This window comes from Megalopta genalis, chromosome 5 (assembly GCF_051020955.1).
Source record: "Megalopta genalis isolate 19385.01 chromosome 5, iyMegGena1_principal, whole genome shotgun sequence".
In the NCBI taxonomy this organism is placed as follows: Eukaryota; Metazoa; Arthropoda; class Insecta; order Hymenoptera; family Halictidae; genus Megalopta; species Megalopta genalis.
The window spans coordinates 20,382,456-20,397,813 of NC_135017.1; the positions used below are offsets into that span (position 1 = coordinate 20,382,456).

At 44.9% G+C, this 15,358-nt stretch overlaps 1 protein-coding gene across 8 annotated transcripts in view; it reads left to right on the top strand.

The window, feature by feature from the left end:
• The first annotated feature begins 1,307 nt into the window (after nt 1–1,307).
• Nucleotides 1,308–15,358, top strand: part of LOC117219772 (uncharacterized) — a 536,896-nt gene continuing 522,845 nt past the window's right edge. For 7 of the 8 annotated variants that reach the window (XR_013033574.1, XM_076522476.1, XM_076522478.1 and 4 more), the window contains exons 1-2: nt 1,308–1,484; nt 3,769–4,161. Coding sequence is in view for 7 of the 8 variants with exons in the window: in XM_076522476.1 (XP_076378591.1) it covers nt 4,121–4,161 (41 nt within the window). In the remaining variant the exon portion in view is untranslated. Of the gene's footprint in view, nt 1,514–3,768; nt 4,162–15,358 lie in introns of all 8 variants that reach the window. The other variant, XM_076522477.1, reaches the window with a different exon arrangement.

Genomic DNA, 15,358 nt, shown 5'->3' on the forward strand with positions numbered 1-15,358 from the left:
TGTTTGCAGTGGCAGCGGAGCACCGTCGTCGCAGCGGCACGCGAGTTTTTCTATTTAAAAAAAAAACCCTCCAACGATATCGCTCGCTCGGAATCCGCGCCGATTTCCCCCGTCGGCGATTACGTTTCGGGGAAATTGGAAAGTAACGTCGCGACGTCGCCGCCGATGCCCGGAATTCCGCGGAGCAATTAACGTCGCGCAAGGAAACGCTTCGCGAAATTGGCGTCGCGCATCGGGAATAACAGCGCGCCGGTTCTCCTACGAATTAACTATCCCGTAATCCGATTAGTAAACGCGAGATTACGCAGTTAAGCCCATCCTCGGGCTTGTCCCGGGCTTTTTATGTCCGGGTTACAGGATGTAGACGCAATCCCATAACTTCACGCGAGATCGCTGCCATGTTTTCTAACGAACATGTGTTGCGCCTCGTTTTTCCAGTTGCCAATTGTCGGCTATTATAAAAACGAGCCACCGATTACAAAGAAAGATCGTAACTCCTCTTCCTAAATTGTTTATTTTCGTTTGCAAGCCGAAAGACAATTAGGATAACTTTTCATTTAGGATAACTCATTTAGAATAACTTTTTCCTTTACAAAAATGTTCTCAGAAGCTTCATTTACGAGTTATCAACGAAGAACCGTGACCAATGAGCGGCGAGATCGGCGGCGCGAGGCGGGGCCGAGCCAACGGGCGGAACCGGGCGTCGCCCGCTCGTTGGCTGCGCCGCCGCGCGCCAGCCGAGCTCGCCTCTCATTGGTCGCTGTTTTTCGTTGATAACTCGTAAACGAAGCCTCGGAGAACATTTTCGTAAAGGAAAAAGTTGCTTCGAATGACCTCAGGAATCCCTTGTTTCCTGGAGATGCCATAATTTTGGGACATCTCTGTCCAATCGAAGAGAAACTATACTTCTCGCAGCATTCGAAACAAAATGACCGCATTTTCCTCAAATAAAATCGTTTCGTTGCATATTCTCTTGCCGATTACTTCCGTCGGCACTCTCCGAAATGAAAAAATAACGAAATCATTCGTTATTTCGGTCGTTTTACCGTCGCACAGGGGTCCGAAATAAATTATTCGAAATACTTGCAGCTCATTTTCGCGTCAAATTCAGTGAGATCCGCCTCGGCCCGAATTTTCATGAAAATTTCGCCGGCTCCGTTGGTATCGGCGGAACCTTGAGCCGAGCCTGGCCGACGGGGGAAGTCCGTGGGGAGCCGGTCGGAGTGGGGGTAGCGAGGAGCCCGGCGAGCAGCCGGGAAGGAGTACCGCGTGTCTGCCATCTCTGTCTTTGGTTCAGTTCGAGTTCGGCGCGCAGCCGGTTCGTGTCAGTGTTTCGCGCGCGCGACCTCAGCAGCCAGATCGCTCGTTTCTTCGCCGCGGTGGCTCGCGTCGGGTCGCGTCGATACGTCGCCCGTAGTCAAGTGTTTCCGCCTCGTCCGCCTGTCAGGGGAAGACGGTCACCGGGTCGAGCCGCACGCAAAGCCGTGAGTAAACGAGCAGCGAAACCGGGGAGGTACGCGGCCGAGAAAACGTCGCCGAAACGCCGGGCTTTTTCGCGGGTCCGAACGCGTTGGCGGTCTTCGGAGTTGTTTTTTCCAATGGTTCGCGGCCGTGCAAAAGGATCATCAACCGTTGCCAGTGCGTTCCTTGTACAGTGGCAAGTGGCGCAACCCCGGGCTCCCTCGAATCTGTCCCCTCGACGGTGATTCATAACCGCAACCGATCAAGGGAGGGGTTTGTTTCGCTGGCAACGTTTCCGCGCAAACGCTCCGTCGGTTTCGTCGCGTTGCGGGGGGTCGCTCGCCGACATCGCGAGGGCCGCGTAGATCGCCGCGAATCGTCGATTGATCGATGCGTGTGCACCGCGCAGCCCGATCACGCGACTTCGAGAAACGTCGACGGGCATCGAGAGACGATTTTACGCGCGGCGTTTTACGTTTTTTAGCGTCAACGGCTGCCGCATTTTGCGCGTTTGACAGGTCGACACGTCGATGCCCGTTTCGGAGTAATAATACATTCCGGAAATGTCTTTTTCTCGAACGTATAAACAATGCTCCGCGAGGCTATCGAAGCCGATTGATATCTCGACATATGCACATGCAACGTCGCAGTATTTGCTGAATAAACCACCCGTTTTGGAGCGTTAATATATAAATAAATAGGCAGCAGTACAAAATAATAATAATAATAATAAGTAAACATGAACAACTGAATCGATTCGTTTTGTCAACGACGAACCTTTAACGGGGCGTTCGCGACGAGATAACTCGCGATCGGTCGCCGGTCGCGACTCGTCAAATTCGATTTAATGCGAGCGTAGCGTCGTTCAATCGACAGAATTGTCGCGAGCGTGAACGCGAGTGCAACGATCGCGGTGAATACACTGAATGAAATTCGGCGGATGTTTTTCGGGGCGGCTCGGTCGACTCGTGAACCTCGCTGTCGCGTGTTGTAATTCATTATTCGGGAACGATTAATCCGGCAAAGTTGGGGCGCGTTCGTGCTCGGTCACAGGCAGCCAATTAATCAGCGGCGTGCACCCGTCTCGGGGACGAGTAACCGTGGATTATTGGTGTAAAGCCCGTCGGGGCGACGGTCGCGCTTAGGCCAACGATCACCGAAGACCACACGCGCGAAGGTCCCGTCGGCGAAGGGCCCGCGCGGATCGCGATAATCGTTGTTTCCAGCGGGAAGGAAAATTGGATTTTCGCAGTGGCCCGAAGTCTCGTGCCGAGCTTGTAATTTCCCGGTTAATTAGCTTCGTCCGTTCCGGTGCGAACGTCGCGATCGTCGTCGATAAGGTCGCGAACGAGAAGCGTCGCTCGCTCCGACACCGATCTCTCGACGTTTCTACGATACTTTTTATTTCCACGTTAAATGGGCACCCGAGAAAGGGGTGCGTGACATAACTATCGACGCGTCTTTCTTTCGCCGGAGGCATTGTATAGCGTGGCGCAGGACGTTCACCCGTGCCGGCGCGCGAACACCTTATATTATTGCGTTGACGGATCGGAGCGACGATCGAGATTCTCCTCGATCGCGAAGCTCTCTTTCGCTTATCGTTATCCGCGGCGGATTAACGCCCGCCGATCGATAACGCCGCGTCGTCGGTGTCCACCTTAATCCTGGGATTCGTTCTCGAATTGCCTCGGAATCAATCGGACGAGATAAAAAACTATATCTGTTTGTGGGGACAGTATTTTCATTCACTGGTTATATATTTGTGCTCACTGATTTCAAAGGCCTTTCGATTGACCGAGCCTGCTGGAAATTGATACGATTTTAGTGGCACGGATGTGTGTCAAGAGATATAATAAATATATCATGAATATTATAAATATTATATTATAGATATATATAAATATTATATATAATAATTAATAATATTATTATTAATTATATTTATTGTATATATTTATTATATATATTATATATATATTATATATATGGTCATAATTAATAATTAATTATTATATATATGAATATAATATAATATTACAAATATTAAATATTATAAGTATATTCTAAATATCTATAATATATCTATCTAATATATAATATATCTAATAATATATCTATCTAAATAAATTAATTGCGTTATTATAATAACTAAAGATATATTAACGCCGATCTCCGACGTTCCCGAACGTTTCTCTCGCCGGTAGCGGAGCGACGATTGTATAATAAAATATAATAAAATATAACGACGACAAATATAATAAAATATAATAAAATATAATACATACCTATTTCGCATTGTTCGAGAAGCTCGGCACGTGACGACCGAAGTTAGCCGCGAGAACGGTGGCCGCGTTCGCGAACGATCGGCGCGAGAATTCTGCCGGTCCTGCGCCGGATAAGGAGGTCGCGAGTGTCGATCCATCGATCTATCGAGTGCCGGGCCCAGTGGTGGCGTAGCGAATTACTCTGGCGCCAAATAACGCGGAACAGTGGACGATCATGGTGTGACTCGTGTGACAAGTAAGGTCTTTTCGGAAAGATCGACGAGGTTGACCGGTGGTTGTTGTGTGGTGATTGGTTTTGGTGGTGGTGGTGGTTGATACGCTCCTGGGAGTCGGAAGCCCGTCGGTACCTGGGCCTCGTTTACATCGGTTTACTCATGCTGGGAGTTTTGAAGCGGCGCTGGAAGCCATCGAAAAGGTAGGCTCTCTCGTCTTTAGTCGAACTTTCAATCTTTCGTGGTTATATTTAATTTGTTGCAGCTCTTAATTTGTTTTCGACGTACTTGTTCCTTTGAATTTCTACTTGGATCTTTTTAACGATTATAACAGAGCTCCGAGTTTCTGGTTCACACGACGTTCATTCATTCAATCTTTCGTGGTTATATTTAATTTGTTGCAGCTCTTAATTTGTTTTCGACGTACTTGTTCCTTTGAATTTCTATTTGGATCTTTTTAACGATTACAACAGAGCTCCGAGTTTCTGGTTCACGCGATGTTCATTCATTCAATCTTTCGTGGTTATATTTAATTTGTTGCAGCTCTTAATTTGTTTTCGACGTACTTGTTCCTTTGAATTTCTATTTGGATTTTTTAACGATTACAACAGAGCTCGGAGTTTCTGGTTCACGCGATGTTCATTAGTTCGTGTATGTTAATATGTACACGCATAAGTCATGTCGACGCGGTATTATAAATGTTCGTAAACCCTCCGCGACGGCGTTACGGTCGCCGAGGGTTGTGCGAACATTGAAATATTAACCGCTTCGTTAACAGTAGATTTACGGAACCCGTCGAAATGACGGGTCAGTAATCTTTTCATTTACGAGTTATTTATGATAGAGATCATTTATGAGTTATTTGTTCAATTTATGTGTAACAATTGTTAACAAATCAGAACAGAAATGTCTTATTGTTACTTTTATAAAGTAACATAAAAACAGCTGTTTTTTGTGCTCCGTAAATCTAGTGTTGAACCAGTTAGCTGTGTTCGACGAGTACATTAATGCCTCCCTAATTGACGCTCAGATTGTCCACAAAAATGGACAATTTTGGAAAAGGAGATAAGTTTTTTTCGGGGCTTGTGGCTCGTTTTTTACGGTTACCGATTGTCAACAACTATAAAAACGAGTTGCAAGGCTCGAATAATCGTATCTCCTCTTCCCAAATCGTCCATTTTTGTGGACAATCTGAGCGTCAGTAAGGGAGACATTATACTGTATACTTGTCACGGAGAAGTGGCAGTATTTTGTGTCACGACGAGTATACTCGTCGCGCTTAAAAAGCACTGACTATTTTAATTCATCTAATTCACCGAAGGTCACAACTGCACACTCTGCCGTTAAAATATGTACACGCGTGAGCAACAATAGACCAAGAAATTAGGCAAAAGATATTATATAACTGTAAACACTAGGCGATCTATCTATTCTTCTCGAATAATAACAGCTTCGCTGAACAGATCAGCCTCTGTTACACGCAATACAGTAATGTCTCCCTAACTGACGCTCAGATAGTGCACAAAAATGGATCATTTGGGAAGAGGAGATACCATTATTCGAGCCTAGCAACTCGTTCTTATAGTTGTTAACAATTCGTGACTATAAAAATGAAGGATCGCAAGGATCGAATAATCGTCTCTCTTCTCCCTAAATTGTCCATTTTTGTGGCCAATCTGTGCGTCAATTAGAGAGACATTACTGTACATGTGTCAAGAGTGACCCACTGTCTAGAATCCACTGGCCAGCAAAGTTTAATAAACATTTGGAACGTGAACAAATGCCGAATCGCGATATTCTCGAGCTCGCGAACGAAACGTTCGAAAAAGAGTTCGCGGCGTTCCGAGCGAAAAAATATCGAAGCATGCGTCTCCAAACAGGGTGGGGTACACCGTGGCCACGGTGGCCACGGTTTCGGTGTCTCTTCACCGGTTTCGTCTCTTCATCGCTTCAGAAAAATCGTTCGATCGGAATAACGCCTCGGAACGGCGCGTCAGAAACGACGATCCGTTTACGGGGCCATCTGCGGAGAAGAGCCCGGGGACGGTGCCTCGACAAATACGAATTGAAAGGGCACAGGTGTATTTACCTTCGGAGACGGGGACCGGCAATCCCGTCGGCTAACGACGCCGCGGCGCGACGCGACGTCTCGAGCGGACACGGCCGAGAGCAGCAGCACCCTCAGAATTCCACGAACAGGATATAATCGTCGCCGATGGCAGAGGGGAAAAGAGTGCGTCGGGCGACAAATAACGTAACATTGGAACGCCTTTGATCCTCGCGCGATCTTTCGCCCCTCGATCCGCGCGCGCGGGCGAGCTTCTTTTTTGTAGATCTTTTCGACAACGGAAATTGCGCCGGCATGCGGGCCGCGCGCGGATAACTTTGCGCTGGAACTCGTCCTGCAACGCCGGACCTCGTTACACTCGCATTACTCTATTGTTCCATTGTTCTATTGTTCTAGTTACGGCGGAGTTGTAAATAACGCCGCAACAAATTTCTTCGTACCGCAATATTGGCTAGAATTTAGTAATCCGATGACGTCGCGCGGCCGCCCGGACGGTTTAGAGGGCCGCGTGTTGCGCCGTGCCGCCGGTTTATTCGAGTTCGTTTCGTGTGGGACGATGTCATTAGCGCTGACTTACCGCTCGCTCGCCGTTGCGTTCGGACGGTTCTCAAAACGGCGCAACTTTTTCGAATCAACTTTTCAATCGATTCGACAGCGGATATGCGATGTAAAAATTGTCTAGGACGATAGCGAGAGAAATAGAAGCTGAACAAGAGTTGTTCAGCGTTGTTTAATCGTTTTTATTAGATCGGAGATAATGCGGTGACGGTATATTGAATTCTTTTATTAGGTTGGCTAGCGAGTTATATATTGCGTTTTTCTGTGTTGCAATCTATGGGGAAAACGTAATGGCTTGTTGGTCGATCTAAGAATTTCTCTGAGTCTGCGACGACGAGTATATTCGTCGAGCAGAGAGCAAGTGTCGCTGTTCAATTGTTAGATCAAAGAGACGGTTTTATTTGGTGAAATTAACGATTTTGTTACTAATATTTACTTGATCGTTTGACGTTAACGTATACTTCTCCGTGACGAGTATACTCGTCAAGTATAGAATCGTCGTTAAAGTATCGGAACAAAAAGTCGGCTTTATTTTATGAAGTTAACAATTTTATTACTCATTATTTACTCGCCTACTTGACATTATCATATACATCTCCATGACGAGTATACTCGTCGTGACAGAAAATACTGCCACTTCTCCGTGACGAGTACACTCGTCACGACAAAATACTGTCATTTTTCCATGACGAGTATACTCGTCACGACACAAAATGCTGCCACTTCTTCGTGACAAGTATACTCCATTTTTCCACGACGAGTATACTCGTCAGACGCAGCTAACTGATTAAATTGAAGCTACTACTTGAAACTTTTTGGCCGTAAATGCTTAATATCCGCGGTCCAGTAATCATTTCTTCGAAGAAAAAGAAGATAATTCCGCGAAGAAATTCCGTTCGGTCTCGTTCCGTCCTCGGACTGCGAGACGTTAATAAAACTTTTAATAAGATTTTTAATAAAATTGTTAATAAAATTTTTATGGAATAAAAGTTTTAATAAAACTGATCCGCCGATACGCGCGAAGAGCGTCGACGACGACGACGTTCCGTAACATCGAGCCGGTCGCCTCTAATCCGCGGCAAATAATCGAACATAAATTAGAATAACTCGTCGCAAATTAGGATAGGGACGACCGTACAGACGCGGCCGCGTGTCCGTGTAACGTAATTGCATCCCCGTAAATAATGCTTCAGGGTGCGCGCGCGCGGCGTAGGTGATCACGTTTAGCCGCCCGTTGCATAACTTTGCATGCTAATGTTTACCTGGGCCAATTCAAACGAATTATCATAACACCTGCTGCGCATCCCGTGGCCCAATTAATTTTCATTAGATCGCGGGGCCCGGCCGTTTTGACCGCTCGTCGCGGAAACGGGCCGAATCGACGGTCCCCCAACGCGCCGTGAGATCGCGCCGCTTCTTTTTTCTTCCCACGACAAATTAGATCCCTTTAAACGAGAGGATTATATACAGGGTGGCCAATTTCTCGTGGAACAGCGAGATCCGGGTTTATGGAACTCTTTTCTTTTTACAAAGGTTTCGACCTTTGTGCAATTTTTAGAGCTTCGGTTCTCTTTCGAAAGGAACAGTCGATGGAATTAAATGGATTCTGTTCGGTAACCCGGGTCGAAACTGACCCGAGGCTCCGCGTCGAGCAGACGGAGGGCAGAATATTTCCTGGGGATGTTCCCGGAAGTTTGTTGTGTCGCGAGAAACCCGATCGCGCAGGGTTGAGGAAGTTCGAATTTCCTGCGGACGAGTGGGTGCTCTGCGGCGTTTGGGGTCTGTTCTTCGATAGAGGTGCTGTCTTAGGGCGCCCCGATAGCCATTTCATGGGATAACAGACATCCGCCTTATCTCAATAACCCTTGGTTCGCGACGCGTTATTTTTTGGATCGGATTACGACCTCTTCTTTTTGAAACTGAAGTCTCCTTTTTGATAGGAGCCTATTAGGAGGTTCGATAACTATAACAATTGACTTTATGAACATTGCAATCAACCGCGCCAGAGACAGCATTGTGATACAATCTTAATAACGTTTGCAAAATGGTTTATTTAAAAATCGATGAACATGAAATTTGCCACTAAATTAACGAAGCGACCCTTCCAACAATCGAGTCAATTGACAACTAATAAATATAGTGAAATTCTCCCAAATTTTCCTTAATAATTGTCGACAATCGGCAACGATAAAAATGATCCACGAGGCTCGAATAATCGTATCTTCTCTTTCCAAATCATCCATTGTTGTTTACAAGTTGAAGGAAAATTGGGAAAACTTTACCGAGAACGTTCTTCCTTTTTTAAACAATTCTAACAGACTAACAATAATTCATCGACATTAACTCTTTCGCTACTTTCGCTATTTCAAACAGCAACTCAAATTTCCCACGATCAAGCAAAAATACACAATCCTCTGATAACCGTTCAAACAATGAAATAACAATCGAGGTTTCACCGTTGTAACTCGATTAATTAGAGATCGATTAGTAGCTCCATAGAAAGTGTTACGATCGTAGAAACTTCGTGATTCTGTTAACCAGGGACGAGAATACGACGAGAAAGTTTCGTAGCGAGTCGCCTTGGTGTCCCTACAGAATTTCGTATTCCCTTTCTTTCCTCGGGGGAATAAATAGGAGATTTACTCGGAGCGGTTTCAAGGTCGCTCGGCAGAGTCCGAAGGGAGTGTCGTGTTTCAGTCCTCTTCGGTGTCAAGGTTCCTCGTTCGAAGGCTGACATACATTGTTTAGCGCTAGCGTGTTCTTTTAGAGAAGAATGAAAGAAGCCACGGTTGTCTCGAGGTCGTCTTCGCGCGCATACGTATATATGTTACATACATATACGTATATGTATGCACAATATTGAACTGCCATATCGAAATGGCGGCCGGATACCCCCGGGACGTGGCCGGAAAGCCGACTTTGTTTTCGACGTAGAAGTTGTACCGTTTAATTGATGAGACGTTAATTAGCGTTGCCGATCACACCGTCGAGCTTGAATCGGTGGGGCGTATCCGTGATCCATCGATCCTGGTCACTGGAAACTGCAGACTCATAATAAATTGATCTCGAGTGGCTCGGGGGCAAGTTGAAGGTTGCGGCGTTGCGGGGACCACAGTCGCGCATCGTGCGTGTTTCGAAGGCCGTTTTATACGGCTCTTGACGGCTTTTGTCTGGCCGCCGAGTTGCGTTACAATCGAAAGTTATCATTTGGCTTTCTTTTATTTTTTTATGCAAATCCGAGATCTTCGGGGATCATTTTGCAAGCACTGCGATGAAGAGGAACTTCAATTTATCAACCTTGAACATCTCTTATGGCACAGGGTTAGGGGAGAAATATGAATGTAGGTATAAATATGAATATAAATGTGAATTTCAATATGAATATGTATATGCGAATATTAATATTAATATAAGTATGAATATGTATATATGAATATTAATATTAATATAAATATGAATATGTATATATGAATATTAATATTAATATAAATATGAATATGTATATATGAATAATAATATAAATATAATATAATAATATAATACATAATAATACAAATATTAAGTGTAAATATATGATAGCGATTTCGTTAATATTTCCTTATTTAGACTTCCCATTCCAACCATCACGCACAAAAGACTCTTTATAATTTCAACTATTTTAGAATAAAAAATATAAAACACCGGTCATTTCGGCTGACATAACAGAATCAGTGCAAAAATCTCTAAAACTAACGAATCCACAAAGAGAACCAAAAAAAAAATATACTCAAAGAAGTTGAGAAATCAAACTGTAAGTTCGACTGCTAATCGACTAACTCAGCTAGATAATTGCTCTATTATCCGAACCCCAATAACGCCGCTATTAATTCGGATAAAATATATTCTCCTTAAATTGATAGAATTTAAAAATCGTTGAAATAATAAATAATAAAGTAGTCGCAGGAAACGATCGAATAAACTCAATAAAAGCCAACATTATAAAGAAAAAGAAAATGGCGAACCAATCCACACTAATCTCAGTCTCTTAATTCTTACGAAGCATTGAACAGACGTTAATAATTTTTCTCCGGTATGTTCGAACACGTTTTTCGCAGGTGCTTTCGTCACCTGGATAATCACCGATTTACATCGTTGTTCTTCACCGTTTCACTGTTGCTTTCGAATTTGTCCGCGCACGTCGTCCACGCTAACGTTCGCTAACAAGCTCGAGCGATCGGTTCCGTTTAGCGATTACGAATTAGATCCGACAAAAACTCGCCGGTCGAGTGTGCCGGTAACGGTACTCGAAATTAAGCCCGTGTTCGGTCAAAATGCTAACTAGCGCGAGCAAGCAAGCAAGCGAGCGAGCGAACGAGCGAGCGATTCCGTGCGTCCCGAGCGAGAAACCACGCGCGACGCGACGCGCGCGAAATGCAAACGCGGCTGGAAACTAGTTCGTTAAGGAATTCACCCGCAGGAAGTGCGTCGTGTGCAGCATGCGATACAGTTAACAGCGACGTGCAGACAGAAAATCCGCGGACGTATGGGCGAATCGCTGTGCTTCGTCGCGATTAGATCGGAAATAATAAGGATCGTTTTTTCTTTTTTTTTCTGCGCCTGGCCCCGCGAAGAACGTGTTCCCTTATCGCCCGCGCATCGGCTCCCCATCATTCTTGCTTATCGCGCGGGCAAATGCGATTTCAATGAGCGCTGCTTCGAACTGTATATAGTATATAATATAATATATATATAGTATATAATATAATATATATATAATATAATAATATATAAAAATATATATAATATAATAATATATAAAAATATATATAATATAATTATTGCGAGACGAGATCGTGCGACACGGAAACTAACTAAAGTAATCTCGTTTCTTTTAATAACTCCGATAAGTTGCAACGTCTGGTAAAAACGCGGAATAGCGAACGAGCGAATGTCTTCGCATCGGGTATTGATATGAAACAATAGGAAATGAAACATCCGCGAATTTTTTTTAATGGAACGTAACGTTCAATTACGCGCCGCGGATCGCCAGCCGAGGCCATTATAATTGACGAACGGCGCGTTATTGGATAAAACCCGGCTCCTTTTTGCCTCCGGGGCATATCCATCCGGCGAAAATGCACGAAACGGCGGGCCACGTGAAAGCGTTGAATAGGATTTGCAACGGGGGGTATAATCTCATTCGCAATTATATCTGTCGCGCGCGAGGAGTGGGGCGGGGAGATGTGCAACTCGATCGAGCGAAATCCTCTCTCGTTTCCGGATATTCCGGCTCGAAGGAGATAGGAAAAATGAAAGGAGAGCGACGAGAAAAAAATTTGACGAAGAGGGAGAGACGAGAGATGGAAGAGAGAGAGAGAGAGAGAGGGAGAGAGAGAGAGAGAGAGAGAGAGATGAGAGAGCAGGAGAGCTAGAGACCAGGAGATCGAGAGACCAGGAGAGCGAGAGACCAGGAGAGCGAGAGAGCGGGAGAGCTGAGAGAGCCGAGAGAGAGAGAGAGAGAGAGAGAGAGAACGAGAGAGCTGAGATAGCCGAGAGAACGAGAGAGCCCAGAGAGCCGAGAGAGCCGAAAGAGCGAAGAAACAAGAAAGCGAGAGAAAGAGAGACAAAAAAGTCGACGCAGAGGGAACGTAGAATCTTGCGAAGAGCCTCGCAGAAAAAAAGGAACGCGAGCACGCGATTCGCGTTGAAGGAAATAAGGAAAGAATGTAATATGGTTCCGTTGCACTCCGGTTCACTTTGCCGTCACGACTCATCCGGATAAGATCAGTCGAGAATAGATGGATCATCTGTATGTAGACCAATCTTCGGAGATCAACGTCGTCTGACTCGGAGAAAGTATACTTGGAATTATTGATGCTCGGAAAAAAGGTGAAGGATCGGAGGAGATGCAAAGTTAACGAAGATCTGATGTGTCTATCGGGTCACTTAAAACCCGCCGGAAGCATTGATACGCAGGATTCTACTGTTACGTTATCTTTCGGACTCCCAAAATCAGAACCAGCGCTTCGAAGCCATAATTTCTTGAAAATTTTACATTTTCGAGTTATTCGAATAAAGAATTTTTTTTTTCGAATTGTAGAATTCTTATTCGAATGAATTCTTGTTAGAATGAATTCTGATTCGAATGAATTCTGATTCGAATGAATTCTTATACAATCGAATTCTTATTCGAATCAAATCTTATACGAATGAATTCTTATTCGAATAAAATCTTATACAATTGAATTCTTATTCGAATCAAATCTCACTGGGATCAATTTGTACCTAGATACAGCGTCGAATAAAATCGTATTCGAATCAATTTCGATGCAGTTAAATTATTATTTTCGATCGAATGTTCAGAAATTTGTGCTCGTTAATGTCGAATAAAAATTTTTTTCTCGTCGCCGTTTATCTTCTCCTCGTCGTCCGAATAAAACATCGAGCAACTCCGGTTTCGACTTGCATCCGGGACACCCAATTCCTCCGACGAACCTCTTGCGGACACGCAATCGGCTTACGATTCCGCCGTCAAATCCGTCGCCGACGAATGTTCGGAAGGACAGGAAGGTTCGAATTTCAGCGAGAGAAAGAGAGGAGCAACAGTCGGCTCGACGGCTGAATGTTAAACACCGTGGGAAAAGGTAACGAAACAAAGCGATCGACGGCATTACCTTCTCCGGAATTTCATTGTGCCTCGTACGTAACAGGGGACAGGTGAAATTCCGCCGGTGAATCCGGCCCGTTTCTTTCGGCTAGCGTCAATTAGAAGTCCTCGGAAAAGGCAAGAAACCCACGTTGGCCCGTGCAAGCGCTAAATTCCAACCGGGTTTCTGGGACGCGTCGAAACTTTTTGTCTTCGGGAATACGACTCGCGGACTCGCCGCGCCCGATTACATTCGCAGCCGCTCATCGTGTTTCTGATATCGCGGTGAAAAGCAGGCCGTTTCGAGTTCGATCCTTTGATACGGCCTTGCTCGCCTATGCTGCACTTTCGTGCGAGATATTTGGGTCGTGTGCGCCACGAATCTGTCGGAGTTCACCGCGCGCTTCGAACGAACAGCTGGAATTTCTGGTGAAACGGATTCCATAAATCGATCGGCCAAAAATCTCGTCGCTCATCAGAACACAAATCTCCTCAGAACAATTAAACTATACTATGTAGAGCGATTTTTAGATTATCTACGCTGTAAATGCACTGCTCGACAAGATTATAGCACAGAACAATCTTTGCTAAAAATTGGCCAACTCCGACCGACGATACCTCCGCGAGATATCATCGTACGATGATCCTTCTACTTTCGAATTAAAGCTTGATATCTCTACTTTAAGATGACGCTTTTAGATTTTAAGTTCGACGCACCCTCGTCGCTGTAATCCTGGAATCCTGCAACCCTTAACCTGCACACGATAATCACGCAAGGGTTACTTCAAAATGCTGCAACCTTGCGCGAAAAAATCGCAGCTGCGTAACTTTTTTTTCAAACTGAAGCAGAAGGATCGAGCTTTGTTTCACTGGAAACGGCATCTCCGAGAAAAATTCCACCGAGTCCGCGCATTTCGTCAAACTAGGCGTTTCCCGTCGCTCGCGATCGCTTCAATTTTTCGTCCCAAATGTTTCCCTTTCGTCAACGACAAACGGCCCGTGACCCAGATAAGAATTCCGCCAGCGCATTCGGCGACAAAAAAACCGATGGCCCACATCCGTTTCGCGATTTTTCCCGCGCGCTGTACACATTCCCGTTGCCCGATAAAGGAATTAGAAGCTTCGGGAATCTGCCGCTGACAGACGGATCGGTTTCCGCGCGATCGTGCGGAAAGGAGACCGGCAGCCAGCGAAGAAACAAAGGCTGCTCTCTCTCTCTTTCTCTCTCTCGGGTGCCCGGGAACAGCGGGCTTTTAAATGTTTGCTCGAAATTTATGCGGCCGGGAATGCGAGATATTCGGTCGAACGGCCGCGCGCAGACCGCAGTTACATCAGCGGAATTTCTTCTTCGGTTAGCGAAGTCTCTCTCGCAGCGCCGGGAACACACGCCGAACAGAAATTATGCAGAGACGGTCTAACTTTAGAATTTCGCTCCCCGGACTATCAACGATCGATCTCGCTTCTTTCTCTAAGGCGAAATTGCCACGGGAAACCCTTATTCGATATTCCTGCTCTATCGATTCCGACGATCGGCTGCAACCATCTTCGATTGAACCTATCGCGTTTTTTAGCGAGCTCGCGTTCGGTCGTGCGTTAATATGGTGAATATATTTTCAATCGTTGGTCTGGAGAGTATTTTTTAAGTGGGTGGTGTCTGGCTAACGGCTTCTGGAATCGTTAGTTTCGATAATATTGTTTTAAACGTTAGTCTGTGAAGAATACTTTTTCAATCGTTGATCTGGCGAATATTTTTTCAAGCGTGTTAGTCTGGAGAGTATCTTCTGAATCGTTGGTCTGGCAAATAGCTTTTGTATTATTAGTCTGGCGAATATTTTTTGGATTATTAGTACGGCGAATATTGTTTGAATTATTAGTCTGGCGAATATTTCTTGAATTATTAGACCGGCGAATATTTTTTGAATTATTCGACCGACGAGTACTTCTTGAATTATTAGTCCGGCGAATATTTTTTGGATTATTAGTCTGGCGAATACTTCTTGAATTATTAGCCCGACGAATATTTGTTGAATTATTATTCCGACGAGTACTTCTTGAATTATTAGTCCGGCGAATATTTTTTGAATTATTAGTTCGACGAATATTTTTTGAATTATTCAACCGACGAGTACTTCTTGAATTATTAGCCCGA